Source organism: Sceloporus occidentalis, unplaced genomic scaffold (genome assembly GCF_023333645.1).
Source record: "Sceloporus occidentalis isolate IW3139 unplaced genomic scaffold, rSceOcc1.0.p SCAF_6, whole genome shotgun sequence".
Classification (NCBI taxonomy): domain Eukaryota; kingdom Metazoa; phylum Chordata; class Lepidosauria; order Squamata; family Phrynosomatidae; genus Sceloporus; species Sceloporus occidentalis.
Genome location: NW_028316986.1, coordinates 135,364,156 through 135,387,897, shown reverse-complemented (window position 1 = coordinate 135,387,897; position 23,742 = coordinate 135,364,156). Strand labels below are relative to the sequence as shown.

General features: G+C 43.6%; 1 protein-coding gene across 2 annotated transcripts in view; it reads right to left on the bottom strand.

Moving 5' to 3' along the window:
• LOC149311428 (peroxidasin homolog) overlaps window positions 1-22,233 on the bottom strand; it is a 103,861-nt gene extending 81,628 nt beyond the window's left edge. Inside the window, exon 1 of one of the 2 annotated variants that reach the window (XM_089531041.1) lies at window positions 22,001-22,233. In XM_089531041.1, coding sequence (XP_089387167.1) covers window positions 22,001-22,233 — 233 coding nt within the window. The remainder of the gene's footprint in view (window positions 1-22,000) is intronic. The other variant, XM_089531043.1, reaches the window with a different exon arrangement.
• Window positions 22,234-23,742: the final 1,509 nt, after the last annotated feature.

The window sequence follows — 23,742 nt, the reverse complement described above, 5'->3', positions numbered from 1 at the left end:
CAAGCCCAATGATCAATACATCCATCTGTCCATTTTAAGAATAACCTTGGGGGCCCAAAACCAGACCCAGGAAGGGGACTGGGCGAGGAGACTAGGTGAGTGATAGGAGCCCAAGGAGAAGAACTGCAAGGCCAACTTGGATAGGCGATTCCCTTAAAGCATATAACTCAGGCTAATACTTTTGAGCAGGGGTAGGCAACCTTTTTGAGCCGGGGGCCGAATTACTGTCCCTCAGACAACTGGGGGGCCGAAGCAAAAAAATAAACAATTAAATAATTTAAAAATAAATAAACAAACAAACAAACAGGGACAGATGTAGGACAAAATTTTCAAATGGTGGACACTTTTTTTAAAAAAGTGGAGGACATGCGAAAAAAATTGCTGATTTTTTAAAAAATGTTAATATAAATGCATGTTTCCGAGGCTTCTATAGACAATTGCCCCCCTTGCCCTTGCGCGCGAGAGGCCAAAGGCCCCGGCAGCAATCGGCGGCAGGACTGGGCTGGGGCCGGTCCCAAGGCCTTGCCGGGCCGCATCCGGCCCGCGGGCCGCAGGTTGCCTACCCCTGCTTTTGAGTATCTGATGAAACGGATTGCAGTCTACAAGAACTTATGCCATAACATACATCTCATCTTTTAAGGTATCACAAGACTTGCTCTTGCTTATGTCAGAAACCCACTGATCTCTTCCCAGTACTTAATTATTCCATGTGTCCGGCTGACTCACAGAACATGAGTGATCAACAGTCAGTAGCCAAAGCTCACGATACAGCTCCAAGCCTGGCCCAAGACTTTTTGCTGCCAAAAGTGAAGGACAAAATGGTACCTCTCCTTTAATGCAATGAAAAAGAGTCTTTTCCAACTCTATGATTCTATGATCTACACGGTAGAAATAATGCAGTTTGACAGCACTATAACTCCTATGGCTCCATCCTATAGTCTTGGGATTGGTAGCAATGTGAAGCACCAGCAGAGAAAGCTTAAAATCCCAGTATTCCATAGGCTGGAACTATGGCACTTAAAGTGCTATATAAAACTACATTGGCCCTATACAGACAGCCAAAATAAAGCTGCTTCAAGTCACTTTGGAGGTATGGTGTTTCAATGATGCTTGCATCCTAAGAGTCTGGAAGCTGCACCAAAGCTGCACTCCAGTCCGTAGGACTGGAGCGTGGCTTTGGTGCGGCTTCTGGACTCTTAGGATGCATGTATCATTTAAACAGCATACTTGCAAAATGACTCGAAGCAGCTTTATTTTGGCTGTCTGTAACAGGCCATTATTTCAATAGTGTAGATACACCTTTAAATATTTGTGATGGAACGATAGCCTCCAATTAATTACCTGAAGGCACACAACAACCACAAATATCCTCCACGCTCCACCACACCTTCTGTCAACAAAAAATGCTGTACAGAGTAGGCTGCCTGGTTTATATAGATCCAATATCTTGTTGTCACTTTGGTTGCATCTGCACAGCAGAAATAATGCAGTTTGACACCACTTTAACTACCAATTCTGGGATTTGTAGTTTAGGGAGCTATTCAGCTTTCTCAGTCAGAGAGCTTATACCACAACAAACTACAAATACCAGGATTCCACAGCACTGAGTCATGGCAGCTAATGTGGTGTCAAACTGTAGAATTCAGAGTGACGATGCCAGCCATAGATGCTGGCGAAACATCAGGAAGAAACTCTTCTAGAACATGGCCACATAGCCCGAAAAACCCACAAAAAACCATGGATGCCGGCCATGAAAACCTTCGAATTCACAGCTATCGTGTCCTTTGGCATCTGCTGAGGCAACTACTCCACTGTACCAATGGTAAGGTTAGCTATATCCATATTTGCTTTATTCCTTCAGTGGCACACATTTTTTTCCAATGGAACCATACTTTACAACAACAACAAAAACAATTGCAGGGAAAGACAAGAGTGATTTCACTCAGCAGACTTAGAACACTGTTGTTGTGTTGTGTGCCTTCAAGACATTTCTGACTTATGACCCTAAGATGAACCTATCATAAAGTTTTCTCAGCAAGATTTGTTCAGAGGAGGTTTGCCACTGCCTTCCTGAGATTGAGAAGGTATGACTTGCCCGAGGCCAACCAGTGGGTTCATGGCCAAGAGAGATATCGAACCCTGATCTTCAGAGTTATAATCCAACACTCAAACCATAATATTACTAGCTCCCAGACAAAACTCTTCAGACCCAAACTAGATGCGACTTGCAATCCCACAAGCATCTTTCCCTAAAGGCATTTTAAACAAACACCGCACACTCATTCTCAAGAGCCAGAGAATATAAAGAGGGGGGGGGGAGGAAAGGAAGGAGAGGGTTATTCTTTCCCACTGGATATAATTCTTCACAAAAGGGCCACCAAACAAAACTAATTATCCATAAATGGGAGAAAGATACAAGTACAGGTATAGCTTGGTTATCTAAGTACAGTAGATGTGTTCCTGTGTGTGTTTTTAGCAGAACATTTGGTAACCAGAGGCAAAAATAATACTGAAAAATAGGGATAGGTTCCTACCCCACAAAATAAAGAGCAATTCAATATATTTCAGCAAACTCTTTACCTAAAACTAACAACATGCACATGTGAAATAAAACACCCAGGTCAGGTAAGCCTTGTATAAATAAACAGACGCATTTTGATCCTTCTAGAGATCATGTTAAGGCTTCTTCCAAGATGCATCCAGGGATAATGTTTATTCTTTCACCAGCCTCCACTTTTCTTACGATTTCTATTTTTCTGGCCAAGAGTATAACTCTATGGGGAACAGCTGATGAGGCAGACTTATCTCATTTCTCCTTTTCTCTCTGGTCCAAAACACACTGCTGAAACAATCCAGGTGGAGACCACTTTAACTGCCCTCGCTCAGTACTTGGGAATTTTGGAAGCTGTAGTTTTATGAGATGTTTAGCCTTCTTTGTCAGAGAGCTCTAGTGCCATAATAAACTACAATTCCCAGGATTCCCTAGCCCTGAGCCAGGATTGTTAAAGTGGTCTCCAACAGGGTTATTTCTGCAGTGTTTTGGACCTCTCTTTTCCTGTTCATGCATGCTCACTAAGGGAGTCTGGAAGTAGCTGCTGATTACCTTCATTGATTTAGGTAGCCACATACATCTACAGTAGGATTTGCTAGACAGAATCCCATTCATTCCCAGCTCAAGCTTCAATGCAATTTTTTTTACTGCAAACTGATGCTGCTGAAATCTGATAATGAAAGTCTGTGTTTCGCCAGTACTTTTTCACCATCCTCCCAATGCCAAAGTGCTGTGTGCCTTCAAGTCATTTCTGCCTTATGGCAAAGCTACCATGGGGTTTTCTTAGCAAGACTTGTTCAGAGAAAGTTTTCCATTGCCTCCTTCTGATGCTGAGGGCATGTGACTTGCCCAAGGTCACCCAGTGGGTTTCATGGCATGGTCTCCTGAGTTGTAGTCCAACGCTCCAACTACTACAGTTACACTGGCTAACTGATGCTGCTGAAATCTGACACTGAAATTCTGTGTTTTAACAGGACTTTTTCACCATTCTTCCAATGCCACTATATATATAACCACAGGAACAAAGAACAACAAGGGGGGGGGGGGGCTTGTGAAGTGAAAAAACACTTTGTAAAAAAAAACCTTCTTTGTCAGAAGCTTTGTTAATTAAGGTATGCTTGTATGTACAGTACAGGAAAAATGTCTGAAAAGGCAAAGATTAAACATTTCTTCCCCAAAGCTAAAAACTCAACAACTAAGTTGAGCCCTCTTTTCTGCTACAGCTTGCTCCAGTTCTCCGCATATTAAATCAAGGATGGGGAACATGTGGCCCTCAAAATGTTTTACACCACAACTCCCAGCAATCCCTTTTCAATTGGTCATACATGCTACAGAAATGCCAGCAGTTCACCACTCTGACTGAAGTAACAATGACTGTGAGCCAAAGGTGTTATTTACAGGAGTCAGGAGAGGGATGCCCAGCAGTGCGGTTAAGTAATTCAAAACTCCATAGGGAAGGCTTTTAGGATGGTAACTTATATTAACTTCACTCTTTGCAAAGTGCAGCAACCCAGCCCTACTCTATATGGGCAGCCTCTTGCTCCTTCTGCTGAGTAGGCATGCTGGACTTCTGCTCCTTAATCCCTCTCTCAAGTACATCACTGGGGTGTGCCTGGGCACAGGCCATGGTTAATTCTAGGGGTGCCCTGTGCAACATCTAACAGCTTAAAAGATAAACGTCTATAAATCAAGAGGGGCTTGCAAGGTGAGCAACAAAGTCAAAGAAGGGATCCTATCCACTTACCTAAGAAGTTCTTTGGGATGAAGCCTCTCAAGAGTTCTTAGTCATAAACCCAGGACAGATGGCCCTTCCATCTATCAGCAGGAGCCATTCCTATCATTCACCACAAAACAGACCCCTTACATTCTGGGCATTCTTGCAGCAGATGCATGCCACACTTGCTAAGTGATGAAAGCAAGCCTTCTCCCAAATTAAAAGATTGTTTCTAGAAACCAAATTCTTCACAGAATAGCAGTTGTGATTTCATCTCCCTCCAAACAGGAAAGCAGGAGAGGTGCAGCCTTGGTGGGGATGAAGCAGATGAGCAAGATAATAAGGAATCAGAGTAGGAAGGCAGGTCAAGAAAGAAGGGAGCACAGACTCAGAGCCCAGAGAGTTCAAGGAGCAAGTTGCACAAAAAGCTAGCCGAGAAATCAAGGCAGAGGAGAGGCAACAGGAAGAGCAGCAGCTTTGGTGAAGATGAAGCGAATCATAGGTTCAGTCTCCCTCATTCAGACATTTGAAATCTGAAATACTCCCAAATCCAAAATTGTTCACATGAGTGGCTGAGATAGTGACACCTTTACTTTCTGATGGTTTGATGTACGTAAACTTTGTTTCATGCTCAAAGTTATTAAAAATATAAAGTATAAAATTATCTTTATGCTATGTGCAAAAAGGTGCACACTTGGCTCCTAGCTCCAAAATATCTTTCTATGTATATGCAAATATTCCAAAATCTGAAAAATTCCCAAATACAAAACACTGCTTGTTACAAGCATTTTGGATAAGGGAGACCCAACTTGTAGTTGAGAAGGAATTGGAGAATTGGTCTAGGCAGAGAAGGTCAAGAATAAAGGGGAGTGTGGACTCAAGAGCCCAAAGAGTTCAGGGAGCATGTTGCACAAAAAAACAGTTCAGAAGGGTGGGGGTGGAGGCAGGTGACAGGAGAGAATCAGCCTTGAAGAGGATGAAGTAAATTAGCAGGGATGAGAAGGAATCAGGGAACTGGAAGAAGCAGACAGGCCAAGGAAGAAGGGGAGCTGAGTCTTACAGCCCAGATAATCCATTGTTTGGCAGTTCCTTAGACTAGCGGGGGGAAAGGGGAGTGATGGTGATTTTGGCTGCACAACTTGATCCTTCTCTCAAGCAAGACTAAAAAACCAGCCCAAAGACTCCAGTATGCAATACACCTTAATTCCTGGTTTCTGGGCTTATCTATTCCCATGCTGTCTTGTACTTCTTTCTCAAAAAGGTGTGCAAAATGAAACAGTCATGGCCAGAGGCAGATAGTTGTTCCTTAGAAAATTCCACAGATCCAAGTAAACGTGTGAGTTTCTTGAAAACGCATAGTTTTTAAATGTTTCAGTGGGTTTGCTGTCCTTTGTGAGAAAATGTTTTGACACCATGGTAAGTAATACCAATGTCTCTTCCTCAACATCTGCTGAGAAGTGGGAAAATCAAGAAATCTCATCCCTACTTCAGGACCATTTTTTCAAATTATTCTTCTCTTTGAACTGAAGTGAATCAATGGAGTGACCTCATTCTATGGGTGCAGACTTAGCAAATAGATTATTTGGGTGAGAGTATGAGTTCCTACATTCAGAAAACCAATGTGACTAAATTATCATTTTGGTAGGAATGTGTATTTAGTTATACAGTGGGGCCTTGGAATCTGCTGGGGTTTGGTTCCAGAACTCCCTGTGGATACCAAAATCCATGGGCGCTCAAATCCCATTAAATACAATGACCTAGTAAAATGGTGTCCCTTATATAAAATGGAAAAATCAAGCATTGCTCTTTGGAAGTTATATATTTTTAAAAATATTTTCAAGCCAAGGATGCTTGAATTCAGGGATAAAGAGTCCATGGATACAGAGGGGTGACTGTACAGATAAATACTGTAGGCCCTCCTTAACCATGGATTTTTTATCCACGGATTCAAGCATACACGGCTTGAAAATATCCACAAAAAGTATAAATTCCAAATAGCAAACTTTGATTTTGCCATTTTATATAAGGGACACCATTTTACTTTGCCTTTGTATTTTATGGGACTTGAACATCCACAGGGGGTCCTGGAACCAAATCCCAGTAGATGACAAGAACCCAGTGTATACAGAGAAAAAAGGTAGCGTGCCATCTGGGAGGCAACTGCCAGGTTTAAAAATGATAACCATATAACAACTGTCTACAAGTGACTTAACATAACTCAGAGGGAGCCATCAGGCAGACCAGCAACATCTTGGACTGCCTGAAGGAAGAGGCCCCTCCCTCCTCAACTGTCATCTCGGCCTCAGAGGGAGCCATCAGGCAGACCCAGCAACATCTTGGACTGCCTGAAGGAAGAGGCCCCTCCCTCCTCAACTGTCATCTCGGCCTCAGAGGGAGCCATCAGGCAGACCCAGCAACATCTTGGACTGCCTGAAGGAAGAGGCCCCTCCCTCCTCAACTGTCATCTCGGCCTCAGAGGGAGCCATCAGGCAGACCAGCAACATCAGGGACTGCCTGAAGGAAGAGGCCCCTCCCTCCTCAACTGTCATCTCGGCCTCAGAGGGAGCCATCAGGCAGACCCAGCAACATCTTGGACTGCCTGAAGGAAGAGGCCCCTCCCTCTTCAACTGTCATCTCGGCCTCAGAGGGAGCCATCAGGCAGACCAGCAACATCAGGGACTGCCTGAAGGAAGAGGCCCCTCCCTCCTCAACTGTCATCTCGGCCTCAGAGGGAGCCATCAGGCAGACCCAGCAACATCTTGGACTGCCTGAAGGAAGAGGCGCCTCCCTCCTCAACTGTCATCTCGGCCTCAGAGGGAGCCATCAGGCAGACCAGCAACATCAGGGACTGCCTGAAGGAAGAGGCCCCTCCCTCCTCAACTGTCATCTCGGCCTCAGAGGGAGCCATCAGGCAGACCAGCAACATCAGGGACTGCCTGAAGGAAGAGGCCCCTCCCTCCTCAACTGTCATCTTGGCCTCAGAGGGAGCGATCAGGCAGACCCAGCAACATCAGGGACTGCCTGAAGGAAGAGGCCCCTCCCTCCTCAACTGTCATCTTGGCCTCAGAGGGAGCCATCAGGCAGACCCAGCAACATCAGGGACTGTCTGAAGGAAGAGGCCCCTCCCTCCTCAACTGTCATCTTGGCCTCAGAGGGAGCCATCAGGCAGACCCAGCAACATCTTGGACTTCCTGAAGGAAGAGGCCCCTCCCTCCTCAACTGTCATCTCGGCCTCAGAGGGAGCCATCAGGCAGACCCAGCAACATCAGGGACTGCCTGAAGGAAGAGGCCCCTCCCTCCTCAACTGTCATCTTGGCCTCAGAGGGAGCCATCAGGCAGACCCAGCAACATCAGGGACTGTCTGAAGGAAGAGGCCCCTCCCTCCTCAACTGTCATCTTGGCCTCAGAGGGAGCCATCAGGCAGACCCAGCAACATCTTGGACTTCCTGAAGGAAGAGGCCCCTCCCTCTTCAACTGTCATCTCGGCCTCAGAGGGAGCCATCAGGCAGACCCAGCAACATCGGGGACTGCCTGAAGGAAGAGGCCCCTCCCTCTTCAACTGTCATCTCGGCCTCAGAGGGAGCCATCAGGCAGACCAGCAACATCTTGGACTGCCTGAAGGAAGAGGCCCCTCCCTCCTCAACTGTCATCTCGGCCTCAGAGGGAGCCATCAGGCAGACCCAGCAACATCAGGGACTGCCTGAAGGAAGAGGCCCCTCCCTCCTCAACTGTCATCTCGGCCTCAGAGGGAGCCATCAGGCAGACCCAGCAACATCAGGGACAGCCTGAAGGAAGAGGCCCCTCCCTCCTCAACTGTCATCTCGGCCTCAGAGGGAGCCATCAGGCAGACCAGCAACATCTTGGACTGCCTGAAGGATGAGACTTCTCCCTCCTTTAACTGTATTTTTATTGTATTAACGATTTTACTGTACACCGCTATGATCATCGCGGAATAGCGGTCTATAAATAAAACATATTATTATTAACATCTTTTCCCATTATTCCATTTGACAGATGCAGCTAAGCAGCAAACCCCAGAGCAGGCCAATCGCTTCCTGCCCAAGCCCTTCTGTGATGAAAAACAAAACATGACATTTATTTTGAAGTGTGTATCAGATGTTCCTTTTTATAGTATATCTGGATAGGTAATGAGCATGTTTCTTTTTCTCTTCCTGTTCCCATAACCCTAAAACCCTACAGATTCTCACTGGTGTAAGGATAAGACTTCTTACTTGCCTGAAAAGCTGCATATGAATTCAGAATTGGCCTCTTCTTCCCCCATGTTAAAGAATTAGGAAGACTTTCAGTCGTATATATTAGAAATACTTTTTTGGAGATTATAAATACAGCAGACAAGAGGAAGGGATTACATGGTGGCAAGAATTGTATCCTTGCAGCTGTCAAGGACCAATGAAAAGAAGCCTGCAGACCTTAACATTTCTCCAGTTTCTAAGTCATTGATGGTTGGGTCTTAAATGCTCATTCAATTTTGTTTTCAAAGGAATCAGCTGGCTCTTAGCAACAGTAATAGCCCGGAGCAACAAGAATCCAAACCTGGCAACCAATGGAAACTCGCAACCCCCTTCCCCCCAACCCAAACATTTGAGACATTCCTTTTCAGCTGAGCCAGCATTGACTCCGCTGGCTTGAAATGTACACCCACAATTAAAGGCAGTCAAAAAGTTGATTATCCCCACCTTCTCTTGAGTTCTAAGTGAACTCTTGATTTGTGGGTATGTTTTGCAGCATTTATGGTTTTTGTTGTTACTGCTGTTAAAAGAAAAGAAGTCACCAGCCATAACTAGACTTTTCTAAGAAAAAAAATTAAAAACATATAGAATACATTACATAAATTATTCATACAAACTAATAAACATTAAATACACACAAACAATAAAGAACAAACCTAAACTAGTATGAATAACTCAACACAATAAACTTCCCAAAGTTTCCCTGATTTCCTGGAAACTTGATCCTTATATTATATTCTCTTCTGAGTATATATAAGCTTCTTCATGTCTCTACAGTATATTACAATAGTCCTGTGCAATCGATTTATTATACAATTCTCTTTAATTCTCATCGTATATCAACTACTCCCTCCAGATGTTTTCACAGTATCCTAACACAATATTCTAAGTCACCAGCCACAAATACATATTTTAGCTGAGACAACATTTGCAAACTTGGATGTGCATCTTTCTGTGTTTGTTTGTGCTATGAGATGCCTTGGACTTGCAGGGAAATGCTCCCACACTTTTCATTTTCCTTCTGACACAGAACTGAATGAGAATGAAAATATGCATTTAATGAAATGAGAGTGAGCAACAGCATGATGTCAGCCTTAAATAATCATAGCTCACAGTTCAGTCATAGGTAGAGAATAAAGTATGCTGTGCAATTTGTTTGTATACAGTCGCCCCTCCTTTTTGTGGGAGATCCATTCTGGACCCCCTTGCAAAAACAGTTTCACTTATATTCAAGCCCCATTGGCTTGAATATAGGCGAGGGTGCACCCCATTCATTCCCCCTCAATTTTTCCCTCGTGCATAAGCAAGGGACACGAGTCTGAAGACTGCAAGAATGGAGGGAGGAGTGTAAAAAGAAGAAAAAGGTTTAAGAAACAGATAGGACTGAAGCCAGCCTTGTGCCCAATGGAAGCATGTTAAAATTGTAAGATGTATAGAGGGGGCAGGTGTTTTTTTTTTTAATTTCCATGTCCCACTGCATGCTCCATTTGTGATATAGTTCCAGATGTCTACTAACCTTTTGGAATTGTGTGGTGGTAGTGCCAGGGACAGGGATAGCCAGTGAAAATAATTGCTGATGGCCCCTTCCCCACGCAGGAAGCCTCCAGTCCACTCCACAAAGAGAAGGGACCTGACCATTTACAGAAAGATGGGTATGGATCCAATCCATTATCTATTCTATTAATGGTTCATACCACCATATCCCACTTTTTTGGTCACTGTGGAGGTTGTAATTCCATTCTTGCCTCCTTTGCAACCTCCTCCCATGTCAGTGGAGAGCAGAAGGGGCAGCAAAGAAGCCTCCACCTATTTTCTTACAGCTGACTGAACAGCAATGAGATCTTCCTGAAGGACTTCCAGAGGACACCTAGGAGATCTCAGAGAATACTTGGTGTGCCAGCTAGAGAACAAATCTCTGCTGCTTCCCATTTCTCAACCAATTTAGAAATGGCCATTGCAAAGGATCTGCCACACTGAAAAGGTGGGTTTGGGGAAAGCTACACTGGGAGACATAGAGCCAGCATGGTGCAGTGGCTTGAGTATTTGACTCTGGAGATTAGAGTTCAAATCCCCACTCAGCCATGGAAACCCACTGGGTGACTTTGGACAAGTCACACATTCTCAACCTCAGAGGATGGCAATGGCAAACTCCTTCTGAAAACTTGTCAACCCATGATAGATTCACTTTAGGGTCACAATAAGTTGGAAATGATTGAAAGCACACAACAACAACAACAACAACAACAATACCAAACACTGGGAGACATAGCTATGTGATGGAGCATGTCTTTTGATTTAGTATCTTAACCCACCACCCAATATTTCTGAACAATTTATTTCAGGGGACATGCAGTAGTGACTTCTGGAGATGGTACACCATTGAAATTTCTGGGAAAGTTTTATCAATGGCAAAACATGCATTGGTTTTGGATTCACCATCACAGACATACAACTTGTTACTGAGTTCATAAAAGGTAAGAAATATAGGAGAGTAAATTTAGCCTTTATTCCATTGGTTCCCAAACTCTGGTACTTCAGATGTTTTGGACTCTCAGAATTCCTGTTGGCCAAGCTGGTTGGGGTTTCTGGGACCTGAAGTTCAAAACTCCTGGAGGACCAAAGTTTGGGAGTCACTGCTCTATACCAATGAATATATTATTTACTCTTCTAATTCTGATCACACTTTGCATTCTACAAATGCACTCACTATGGCTAACAAAGTCCACAGAATATAAAAATGTAATGAAAATATACAGTGAAATGAGATGATAGCCAACACTGTCAAAATGCCACCATAAAACAATGCTACTCATCAGAATTATAAACACCTGCTTGAAAAACAAAAACACATTCTCACTCGCCATCTTGAAAACAGTATAGTGTAAAAACTGTTCACTCTAAAAAGGGTATTTCACAATTGTAGAACAAATAAATTTGCATATTACAGCGTATGTGTGCACACCTTCAGGACTGGATAGTCCATGAAGATGTTTGAGTGCTTCCTTGTCTTGTAGAAGTAATGCATTTTCTGGTTCTTATGGAAAACAATGCATTTTCTGGAAGATAAACTGATAAAGAGAGTAAGAACAAACTCTCAACTCTCAAGCTCTCAATGACAAACATAATCCCTTATCGGTACAAACATGCAGAGAGAAATAAGCATAGCAGATTATATGAATTAAGCAGAAAAGGCTTTCAAAATAAATAAAATACACTGAAACCACTATGTAGGAACAAAAGTAAGCTGTACCTAAAGAGAGAACAAAAATTATCATACACTCTGTGTGGACAGTCAGATGATAGATTAGACATCTGTAGTCAAGGTAAACAATCAAATGGATGAAATGCACAAACAAAGAAAAGTTACCCACAATGTCTAATGGGCATATCCACAACTTGTACACACTGAGAGGATACACACTGGAGTCTATGGCTGTATATACCATAACTTATGTTGGACTCATAACCAGAGCAAACCCACTGAGTCAAATGTTGAATGCTAAATCAAGATGCAGCTAAACCCCATTTGTTAAATAGTTCTACTCTAGTTAAGACTAACATTAGAATTTCAGCCACAGACTTTGTAAGCTCAATTTGTTTCCTATAAGGCTATAGTTGTTTTATCCAGAAGCTAATTTCTTTGGGATATATGTATGTAAGCCCATACGCACGTGTTCCAATCAAAGCAGGGAAGTCTGAAAAAGGCTATAAAAGACAACCGTGAACAACAAAACTAAGCATATTCACAAAGGAATCCATGATGACCTGTCAGCTGGAAGGCAGGATTACATGAAATTCCAATAAAGATAAGTGTAAAAGAACAGCATGACATGTAAAACAAGATAGAGAAGGCTTGGAATAAAAGATATCCACCCAAGAAAGGAATATATGAACCAATAAAAATAACAATGCAAACTATAGACCCATTGTTCCATGAAAAAGCAATTTGATTTAAAGGTTAGACTCAATTTCTCATTGCCCCTTTCATCAAATAAAAAAGCAAAGAGTGACCCAGTGCCTCAATTTAAAAAATAAACAAAACTAAACTAAGAAACAGAAGGGATGTAAAGTAAAACAAAAAGAATGAATAGCAGAATATCCAGCTACTTCAAATTAATCTGAATCAGCAGTATCTAATGAATTGCAATTGAATCTAGAATCTAAAGGATCTATTTGAAGAAATGTATGCACCCTGAGATTTATTGTTGAAAGCAGAGAAGTCAAGACAAGGAACAGTACAAGCCTTGCTAATCACAAGAAAGAACTATTAAGGAGAAACTCCAGGGGTCAACAACAGATGTTCCTACCTAGGAATTCTAATTTTGATATATGCAGATTAGTAACATGTACACATGCTCCAGATTGTTCCAGATTGTTTTAAGTACTGTATATACTCATGTATAAGTCTAGAAAGTTTAGTCAAAAAATTGACCCAAAAATCCTGAGTTGACTTATCAACGAGTCAATGTAAGAAGTATACTTTAACTCTTAATTTAAGAAAGGAACCATCCCCTGGTGAAAGACAAGTGTAATCCGTCCTTGAAATACTGATTCCACTGCCGCTCTCATTCATCCAAACTTTAGTGTGAGCTAAACACTTATGTCTGCTGAAATTTTTAATTCTTCAGCATTGTTTTCCTTTGCTTTATCCTTTAGAGCTTTTGTTACATGCCCCTAGTTTAACCCTCAACTTATCCACAAGTCATATCAAAATCCATAATCTTGGCCCCAAAATGTGCCCTCAACTTATACATGAGGTTGACTTATAGTCGAGTATATACGGTATATAGTAAGCAACACCTCTGGTAAGCAGAACGGCAGATAAGGAATTCTATGAAAAATTCAGCTCAGCATTCCAGATACTCCAGTGCAGAAATGGCCAAAGTATAATTCAGTATAGTTGGACTACAGCTCCTATCAGTCCTAACCATCATGATGGCATGCTGAGGAATGCTGAGATAGGCAGTCCTACAATACCCAGAGGATTGTACTTGGCTTCCTTCTGTGCTTAGGAGTATCCAGAGCATTAGCTAGATATTTAAAAGATCAGGAGCAGGGCAACTGGAGAATAGTACTTTGCCCACTCCAGTTTTAGGGGCGTCAGTGAAACAGAGCACAGGGCAGAGGTGGGAAGAGGCACAACCTTAGGTTGCTGAAGGCAGAGCAGGAATCTGTTTTCCATCCTATCATCTGCAAATGGAAACAACTGAATTTTGTACTGTGTCCCTGTGATGATGGATATTGTTATAACACACATTATACAGCATAATATTCTATAGCAGAGTATGAATATTTTTAACATCACAGTTTCTTCCTCTATGCAAGTAGTTAAGTGCTACAGTCAGTCCTCAGGTCATGCCCCAGTTCTACTTCTCTTCTTTTTTTAAAAAAAATCAAAACAAATCAGACAGTAAAAGATTTGAAATATGTAACTATAGAAAGCAGAGCTGTAGTAAATAGTACTGCCCTTTTCTCAGGCCAGCACCATGGACTATCTTTAAAAAGTCACAGAGCCTCTCAATCCTCTGCTAATGTCTCTGCACAGAGAGTGGGGAAAGGAACAAACAGCAGGAAAAAGAAAAATCATCCATGGTCCACATGTGGCTGAACCTTGAAAAACACTGCTCAACATAAAATAACATCAAAAATGATAACCAATTTTATTCTCACCCACCATGTACTATTGCAATTAAAATTTGGGCTAGCAGATGATAGAAGAGAGAAGCTGGGTTTTTTTATTTCAGACTAGCTGTCAGATGGGCTACAAGTTCAACTTATTCCCTATGTGGGAGCTATCTGTAGTCCATAAAATAAACCATATAGTTCTGTGGGTGTAATGCTTGCCACAGAGCTCTTAAAGCTTTAAACAAACCAGGCAACGTCTCAGAGAAAAGAAGCCTCCTTTCCCACCTCAGGGTCATAAGCCAAAGTGAAGTGAATCCCTTCCAGACTCCACATACAACAGACTTCTCCTTATTATAAATCCATCAACCATCCAGCATCCAGGGGCAAGGCAGAATATCGTTGTCAGTAGGGATATTGGTCTTCTCCTAGTACAACAAAGCAAATATGATATAATAGGCATCACTGAAACCTGGTGGGATGAGTCTCATGATTGGAATGTGGAAATAGAGGGGTATAACCTTATTAAGAGAAATAGGCCAAACAGGAAAGGTGGAGGAATAGCACTATATGTCAGAGATATTTACACCAGTGAAGAGATCCAGGACATCAATCATGGAAGCCAGGTGGAGAGCATCTGGATAAAAATTAAAGGGGAGGGAAACAACAAGGATGTTATGGTGGGAGTCTACTACAGACCCCCAAGTCAGACTGAGGAATTGGATGATATCTTTCTAAAACAGATGACCACACAGTCAGAAAGGAGAGATGTAGTAGTGATGGGTGACTTCAACTATCCTGGTATTTGCTGGAAGTCAAACTCAGCAAAATCCTCAAGGTCTAGCAAATTCCTCACTTGCCTGGAGGACAATTTCATGGTCCAAAAGGTGGAAGAGGCAACAAGGGGGTCAGCTATTATAGATCTGATCCTAACCAACAAGGATGACTTGGTTAATGGGGTGCAAGTGGTGGGATCATTAGGTGGAAGTGACCATGTTCTCCTGGAGTTTGTAATACAGTGGAAAGGAGAAGCCAGGCATAGTCAAACACGCATTCTAGACTTTAGGAGAGCGGATTTCAGTAAACTTAGAGAAGTATTGAGGGCGATTCCATGGTCAGAAATACTAAAAGATAAAGGAGTTCAGGACGGATGGGACTTTCTCAAAAGAGAGATACTGAAGGCACAATTTCAAACAGTTCCAGTGAGAAAGAAAAACGGGAGGTGTCTCAAGAAACCAGGATGGATGACTAAGGAACTTTCAACCGAGCTAAGTTTGAAACGGAACATGTATAAGAAATGGAAAAAGGGGGAAATCACGAAAAAGGAATTCAAAGAAATAGCAGGCATGTGTAGGGGTAAAGTCAGAAAAGCTAAAGCACAGAACAAACTCAGGCTTGCTAGAGAAGTTAAGAACAACAAAAAGGGCTTTTTTGGATATGTCCGCAGCAAAAGTAAGAAGAAGGAAATGGTAGGGCCACTGCGTGGAGAAGATGGCAAAATGCTAACAGAAGACAGAGAAAAGGCTGAATTACTCAACACCTTCTTTGCCTCAGTCTTCTCAGAAAAGGCAAAGGGTGCTCAACCTGAGGATAATGGAGCAGAGGACAGAATAGGGGAATTTCAGCACAGAATAAGTAAAGAGATAGTAAAGGAACACCTTGTTAATCTAAATGAATTTAAGTCTCCGGGACCAGATGAACTCCATCCAAGGGTATTAAAAGAACTGGCCAATGTAATATCGGAGCCATTGGCAATAATCTTTGAGAAGTCCTGGAGAACAGGAGAAGTGCCAGCAGACTGGCGGAGGACGAACGTTGTCCCCATCTTCAAAAAGGGGAAAAAAGAGGATCCCAACAATTATCGTCCAGTTAGTCTGACATCAATACCAGGAAAGATTCTGGAGCAGATAATTAAACAGAGAGTCTGTGAACATCTAGATGGCAATTCCATAATCACAAAAACTCAACATGGGTTTCAGAGAAACAAGTCATGCCAGACAAATCTAATCTCTTTCTTTGATAAAATTACCAGCTTGGTAGATGAAGGGAATGCTGTGGATATAGTATATCTTGATTTCAGTAAGGCCTTTGACAAGGTTTCCCATGACATTCTTGCAAACAAGCTTGTAAAATGTGGACTAGACAAGGTAACTGTTACGTGGATTTGTAATTGGTTGACTGGCCGAACCCAAAGGGTGCTCAACAATGGCTCCTTTTCATCCTGGAGAGAAGTGACCAGTGGGGTCCCACAGGGCTCTGTCCTGGGCCCAGTGCTATTCAACATCTTTATCAATGACCTGGATGACAGAATTGGGAGCATACTTATCAAATTTGCAGATGACACCAAATTAGGAGGAATAGCTAATACCCCAGATAACAGGATCAAGATTCAAAATGACCTGAATAGACTAGAAAGCTGGGCCAAAGCTAACAAAATGAAATTCAACACGGAGAAATGTAAGGTATTGCACTTAGGGCGGAAAAATAAAATGCACAGATATAGGATGGGTGACACCTGGCTGAATGAAACTACGTGTGAAAGGGATCTAGGAGACCAAGTAGACCACAAGTTGAACATGAGTGAACAGTGTGATGTGGCAGCTAAAAAGGCCAATGCAATTTCAATAAAAGTATAGTGTCTAGATCAAGAGAAGTAATAGTGCCACTGTATTCTGCTTTGGTCAGGCCCCACCTAGAATATTGTGTCCAGTTCTGGGCGCCACAATTCAGAAAGGACATTGAGAAACTGGAGCGTGTCCAAAGGAGGGCGACAAAAAATGGTGAAGGGTCTGGAAACCATGCCCTATGAGGAACGACTTAGGGAGCTGGGGATGTTTAGCCTGGAGAAAAGAAGGTTAAGAGGTGATATGATAGCCCTGTTTAAATATTTGAAAGGATGTCATGTTGAAGAGGGAGCAAGCTTGTTTTCTGCTGCTCCAGAGAACAGGACCCGGAACAATGGATGCAAGCTACAGGAAAAGAGATTCCACCTCAACATTAGAAGGAACTTCCTGACAGTAAGGGCTGTTCGACAGTGGAATGCACTCCCTCGGAGGGTGATAGAGTCTCCTTCCTTGGAGGTCTTTAAACAGAGGCTGGCTGGCCATCTGTCAGGGATGCTTTGATTTGGATTTCCTGCATGGCAGGGGGTTGGACTGGATGGCCCTTGGGGTCTCTTCCAACTCTACGATTCTATGATTCTATGATTCTAAAGGTCATTTACACCACTGATTCCATACACTAAATTTAAATAAAACTGCATAGTAAGTTTCAGACATCTATCTAAACTTCGGGCATGAAAAAATAAATAAAAATAGAATAACAGCATGAACAGCTTTCATGAATATTCAGAAAATGGAATGACACAAAATGGAATAAGGAACATTGACCAATATAAAAGTGCTCTGCAAATGCACTTTGTTTTAAATGCACGAAACATTAGCCACCCACTTCCTGCACCAGTCAGTTAATTTCTTTACAACTTCTGTAGAATTAACCAGAGCCTGCCAAAACGCTGCATGTGGAGCCAAAGGATTCAGCAATGGCAAAATAACAGCACTTTTCATTTGTACTTTTTTTTTCCTTTTTGAATCTGAAACAAAGGAAGACATTCTTAAGTGTTTTAAAAAGTCTAAAACAGATTTTAACACTAGGGTCACAGGAAACTCTTACAGCTAGAACCTGTTTTTATAAAATTAAATTTTGATCTTAAACACATTTACCTGGAAATAAGCCCCAGTAATTTCCAGCAGACTTATTTCTGAGTCAATATGTATTGATCAAGTGCTAGTTATTCTTTCCATCCAGAAGTCCTCCTAAAACTCAAGAAAAACACAAGCAGAAAGGCTGGAATGATCATTTAAAAGAACATGAACACTCTGAGTATGAAAACTGTGTGGGTTTTGTATGAATTTTGTTATTTGAAGTAAACGGCAAGCCCCAAAGAACACTTTTAAATACACACACACACACACACACACACAATACCAATGTCAAAACACAGGCCTTGGAAAATCCCAGGAACATGGCTGCCTGGAAATTTAAAATGTTTATACAGCCCTTTGGAAGGCTGGCTCCTACAAATTCAATGCAGGATTCTAGGAATCTGAAATAATTTTCCAGACAAATTCTTCAGGCTCTGTTTCTGTACTCATGCAATCTTCTAAGTATCTTTAAAGATCTATCTGTATGAAAACAAATGGAAGACCCCCATATTATTTCTCCCAGTGCAATCCAGTAGTAATATAGTTCCACTTCACAGCTATAAAAGTATCCTGAGTACATAACGGGCAAGGTTTTTATGCAGCCCTTGACTGAAAGGGAAAGCTTTATCTCAGCTGTGTTATTGGTTTACTTCACACAGCAGAAGTTTCAAGTAATGTGAAACTTCAGAACCTGTTCCAAAAAAATAAACTTAAAGTAATCCCATACAAATGAATGCATGTGACTACTCAAAACAGGGAAATCAAGCTTTCACATAACAGGCCTTCGCACTCCTCCATTTACTGGCTGGCACCAGGTTTGAACCCTTTGCATGCCTCAGTCTGCACACTGGAAGAACTCAATTCTCTACAGAATGTGCTCAGCAACATCACTGTGGTTCATGCCGTAGGTAATCTTAAGCATGACCATAAATCTCTGCAAGATCAAGGAGCTTGCATTCTCCTGGCATAATTCAGTACAGGCTCCTTCTTGTACATTTTATGGCTAAACAAGCAGAAACAAAGAGGAAAGACCCCTGTCTCTGATGAAGTTTGCCTAAGGGGTTGTTATTCAGATGGTGAAAACAATCTTGGTAGAATCTGGGCTGAATCTTTGTCATTCAGATGTATTTGGAATACATCTGATTAAGTCTGGGAGATGTGGCTGCCAAAACCCCCACTTAACCTGGGATAATCGATCTTGGGGGGGTTTCCCCAAAGTTTTCCAAAAACAGTCACGTTGCTGGCATGCAAATCAACCAGGGATAAATCAGGATAAAACTCTGCATGCCTTGAACATGTTTTGAATACATCTGCATCATCGAATCCATCTTTATTCACAGTGCTGACACGTGTGAGCAACAGACCATGCAGTGATGTATGGAGATGCAGTTCTGATGAAAAAAAATAGTGTGAACAACAAAACTGGAATATGTGAGTGAGATTATTCACACTGTTGCACTAAAAACCAACAATGTCTGAATAACCCCCTAGAGCAGTGGTTCCCAACCTGGGGTTCGGGACCCCTTTGGGGGTCGAATGACAGTTTCCCAGGAGCACCTCTTCCCAAAAAAAGGGTCTCCAAGCTAAGCTCATTAAAGCAGCAGCCACCTCCAGGCCCCACAGGTGCTCAGCAACTGCCCACAGCGTCCCCTTTCTTTCCCCTCTCAGGATAGAGCTGTGCAAAACAGAAGAGACAGCACAGCCATAGAGTCCCAGTTCCACTTTGAACCACTACCCCTCTGCCCCTCTATCCTGGGGCTTTCTGGACAGGTTTTTTCAGAGGGGGCTGGCCACTGCCATCCTCTGAGGCTGAGAGAGTGTGGCTTCATGCCCAAGGCTCAAGGCAAACCTATCGTGGGGCTTTCTGGACATATTTCTTCAGAGAGGGCTGGCTGAGGCTGAGAGAGTGTGGCTCCTTGCCCAAGGCTCAAGGCAAACCTATCCTGGGGCTTTCTGGACAGGTTTCTTCAGAGGGGGTTGGTCACTGCCATCTTCTGAGAGTGTTTTTGTGATTAATGACTATGCTTTACTTATGTTCAATTTATAACAACGAAAATATGATTCATAACAGTAGCAAAATTAAAGTTATGATGTAGCAACAAAAATAATTTTATGGTTAGGGGTCACCACAACATGAGGAACCGTATGAAAGGGTTGCGGGATTAGAAAGATTGGGAACCACTGCCTTAGAGTCAATAGTAAGAATCATGTTTTTAAACTGCTCAGAAGTGCCTGCAATGGAGGAAAGGTGGGAGGGGAGAACCCACTTCCAAAAAATCATACATAAGCATTAATGTTTCAAAAGCCTGTGCTTATTTTTTTTAAGGAAACACATAAGTAGCCCACAATCTCCCCTGTCCAAAATACAAACCAGAACTCTGTAAAGGCAAGATTCCTAGTTCTAACAGGTATCAAAAACAATAAAAAATGGCAGCACTCCCCAATTAGCACATTCTTAGCCAATCCCACAACACCTTTAACCAGAGGTTCAAAACCAAAGAGAAGGGCAGGATGAATGGAAAGCTACAACAACAAAGGGGCTTCAGAGACCAGTGACTTGGAAAAGCCACAGAGCTCAGGCTAGTGGTTACATTCCTGGAAAGCACAAAGCCACACAAAGACCTTGACACCATAGAATCAAACTCTCAAGAATAAAGAGCAAAAAGAGTGGGGGAGAGGAAGAATTAAGAGAAACCAAACATGGTTTGATACAGAGGTTTCTTCAATGACACCACCGCCAGCCCAAGACATTTTGCCTCCTGAGGTGAAGGGCATCTTGTTTCACTTACTGAAGTTGGCACTTCTGTATATTTGGCACTGGGACTGAAGGGCAAGAGTTGTCCACTGTCAGGGATGCAGCAAAAAAGGGGGGGGGGGGGTCCTTGGGGTCTGGACCCCCCCTTCTGTTAGATAAAATCAATGGTGTGTGCCGCTGCGCAGCCCCATTATAATGGTGGCACTTAGTCTGCCCCCCCCTTCCCAAAATGCTGGCTACGTCCCTGCCACTGTGCCTAAAAGTGGCTAGGTAGGTAGCTTAACAGGGCACAGGACACAGGGTGAGCAAATGTCCTAACCACAAAGGAGGACAAGGCACCACAAAATGTGGGGCCTTGAAGGAAAATGGAGGACTTTACGAAAATTAAAATCACAAAACACTCATATAAATATAGAATTCATACTTCCTTAGTTGTGCTCAAAAAATGTAGGACACTTTGAAATTCCTCCTGGACAGAAGGTTGGAATTGAAGGCAGGCCATGGAAAGAAAGAAGTCTGGTCACCCTGATAGGGCAGCCCATGGGACATCTATGACAATATCCCACCCGCTTGAGGCGCCTGCCTCATCCTGTCTGAGGGAAAGGCCTCTGAGTAACTTCCCAATAGAATTAACTTTTCCAAAGTCTCACTCCTTCTCTCTGGACATAAGCCAATCATTTCACCCATGCTGAATTCCCTGAGGTCTAAACATGCTCAACAATTAGCTCAAATCCTCTTACTTCAATATCCCTAGCTTAACTAGAGTGTGAAGTCAGCCTGGCATTGTGGTTTGGGGGCTGGACTATGACTCTGGAGACCAGGGTTGGATTCCCAGCTCGGCCCTGGAAACCCACTGGGGAACCTTGAGCAAGTCACATACTCTCAGCCTCATGGGAAGGCAATTGCTGGCCTTTGTCTTTGGTCACATCCCCCCAATTTTTCTGGAAGCGCCTCCATTTTGTGCAGTTATGAGGACCCTGGTCAGCCAGTGGTAGGTGGTCCAGCTCTAGTTGGAGAAGGCAAGTGGAAGTCTCCTCTCCCTGCAGCAGGGGACCAGACTTTTCCTCTTTTCCATGCCCTTTCCTCCATTCCAACCCTTTGCCCAGGAGGCATCCCTAAATGACCTCCATCTGGAGCAGGAGTAAAAAGATGCCTTTGCTATTCTATGAGTGTTTTGACCCTTTTTCTTTGCCCATGTCCATTCTGATCCTAAGAAGCATGCATTCACTATTCCTATGCTCCTGTCCATGGTGAGCCTGACTCTGAAGCCTGCATTCACTGTTCCCCTGGGAGTGTCGAGCTTTGTGCCTTTGCCCATGCCCTCCCATTACCTGGAAGGCCACCCAGTGGCTGGGTAGGGCCAGTGGCAGCCTCCCTCCCCAGAGGAGCCCCTCCCTGACTTACAGGATGGTGGTCTGGGGGGCGACGGCGGGGACGCTCTCGAGGGTGAGGTGCATGCATCGGACGGTGGTGCGGAAGCAGAGGCAGCGGCTGGGGCACCAGACACTCCCCCGGGGGGGCTGAGGGGGCTGGGGCTGGGGCTGGGGGGCAGCCAGGGGGAGCAGGAGGAGGAGGCTGGCGCCCCACAGCCACAGCCCCACAACCAAGGCAGCTCCAGCCTTGCGCCTTCCAGCCATGCTGCCCAGCAGCCAAGGAGAAGGGATGGAGAGAAGAAAGGAAGAAGGAGGGAAGGAAGAAGGGAGGGAGGTGGAGGAGGAGGAGAAGGAGGAGGCTGCCTCTTCTCCTTCTCCTTCTTCTGTGGATGGAGGAGGAGAAAGAGCGACCGCCCCACAGAGACCAAGGAAGCCCCCCCTCCTCCCCACACTTTTTGGGAGCCAAGGACTAAAGAGGAGGAAGGGAGTTGGTCCCAGCTGGAGGGGGAAGAGGAGGGAGGGCCGGTGGGCTTGGTTTCCCGCCTCCTGTGAGGGGGGAAAGGGGGGTTACCAGCCAGGGGAAGGGATGGGGCCAGGAAAGCTCAGGGCTTTCCCCCCAGCCTCCCCCTTGCAGCCCCACACCTGGAGACCAGGCTAGTTGCCTCCTTTTTCCAGGACCTGCCCTCCATTTCCAGGCTTCTCTCTCTCTTACCAGGAGGCACGCCATTGAGAGCAGAAACTATCAAAGAATTAGAATTAGCCAGACTTAAAAACAAGCAAAGGGGGGGGGGGGGAACAAAGGAAATAGAGTTTCAAATTAGGATGAGGAATCTAGAAAATGCCTCTCCTCAGATACAAATGGCTTGCCTCTGCTGGATAAGAAAGGGCTCCCAAGGAGATGCCATTGGCTCCTTCTTCACAAATTGTGAGAGAACTTGTGAAGAATGAAAGATAAAAAAAGAAAGTTACTGGGTTTTCATTGACATGTAGTGTTTTTTAAAAACCAGGCTAGAGGGGTGGGTCTGTTTTGCCAGGCTGAGCCCAGAATTTTTCCTCCTTTTCCAGGACCTGTCCTCCATTTCAAGGCTTCTCTCCCCTGGAGGAATTCTAAAATGTCCTCCATTTGGAGCAGGACTAAGAACCATGGGTATATTATATGCTGGTCTGTGACTGTAATAAAAGATTATTTTCTATTCAGTTCCATTCTATTCTATCTTAAATGTATAAACAGGCCAGAGGGTTGATTCTGGTTTGCCAGGGGGAACAGCTGCCCTCCTTTTTCCGGATATGTCCTCCACTTCAAGCCTTCTTTCCAGGAAGGATTCCAAAATGCCCTCCATTTGGAGCAGGGGTGAGAAGTATAGGTTTATATTTATACTGAGTGTGTTTAAAAACAGGCCAGAGGGGTTGGTTCTGTCTTAACAAGCTGAACAGGCATCCTCTTTTTACCCCAGGATCTGTCCTCCATTTCAAGCCTTTTATCCAAGAGGGATTCAAAAGTGTGCTCCATTTAGAACAGGCCTGAGAAGCACAGACTTATATTTATAGTGTACTGAGTGTTTTTAGCTTTTCCTCCATTTTTCTTGAAGGAAAGGAGTAAAAACACTCACATAACTTATAAATTCAGGCTTCTTAGTCATGCTCCAGATGGAAGATGCTTTGGAATGCCTCCTGGACAGAAGGTGGAAATAAATGTAGGACATCTCCTGGAATAAAGGAGGACACTGGTCACCCTGGGCAAGGCACTGCAACATGTAGGGCATTCCAGAAAAA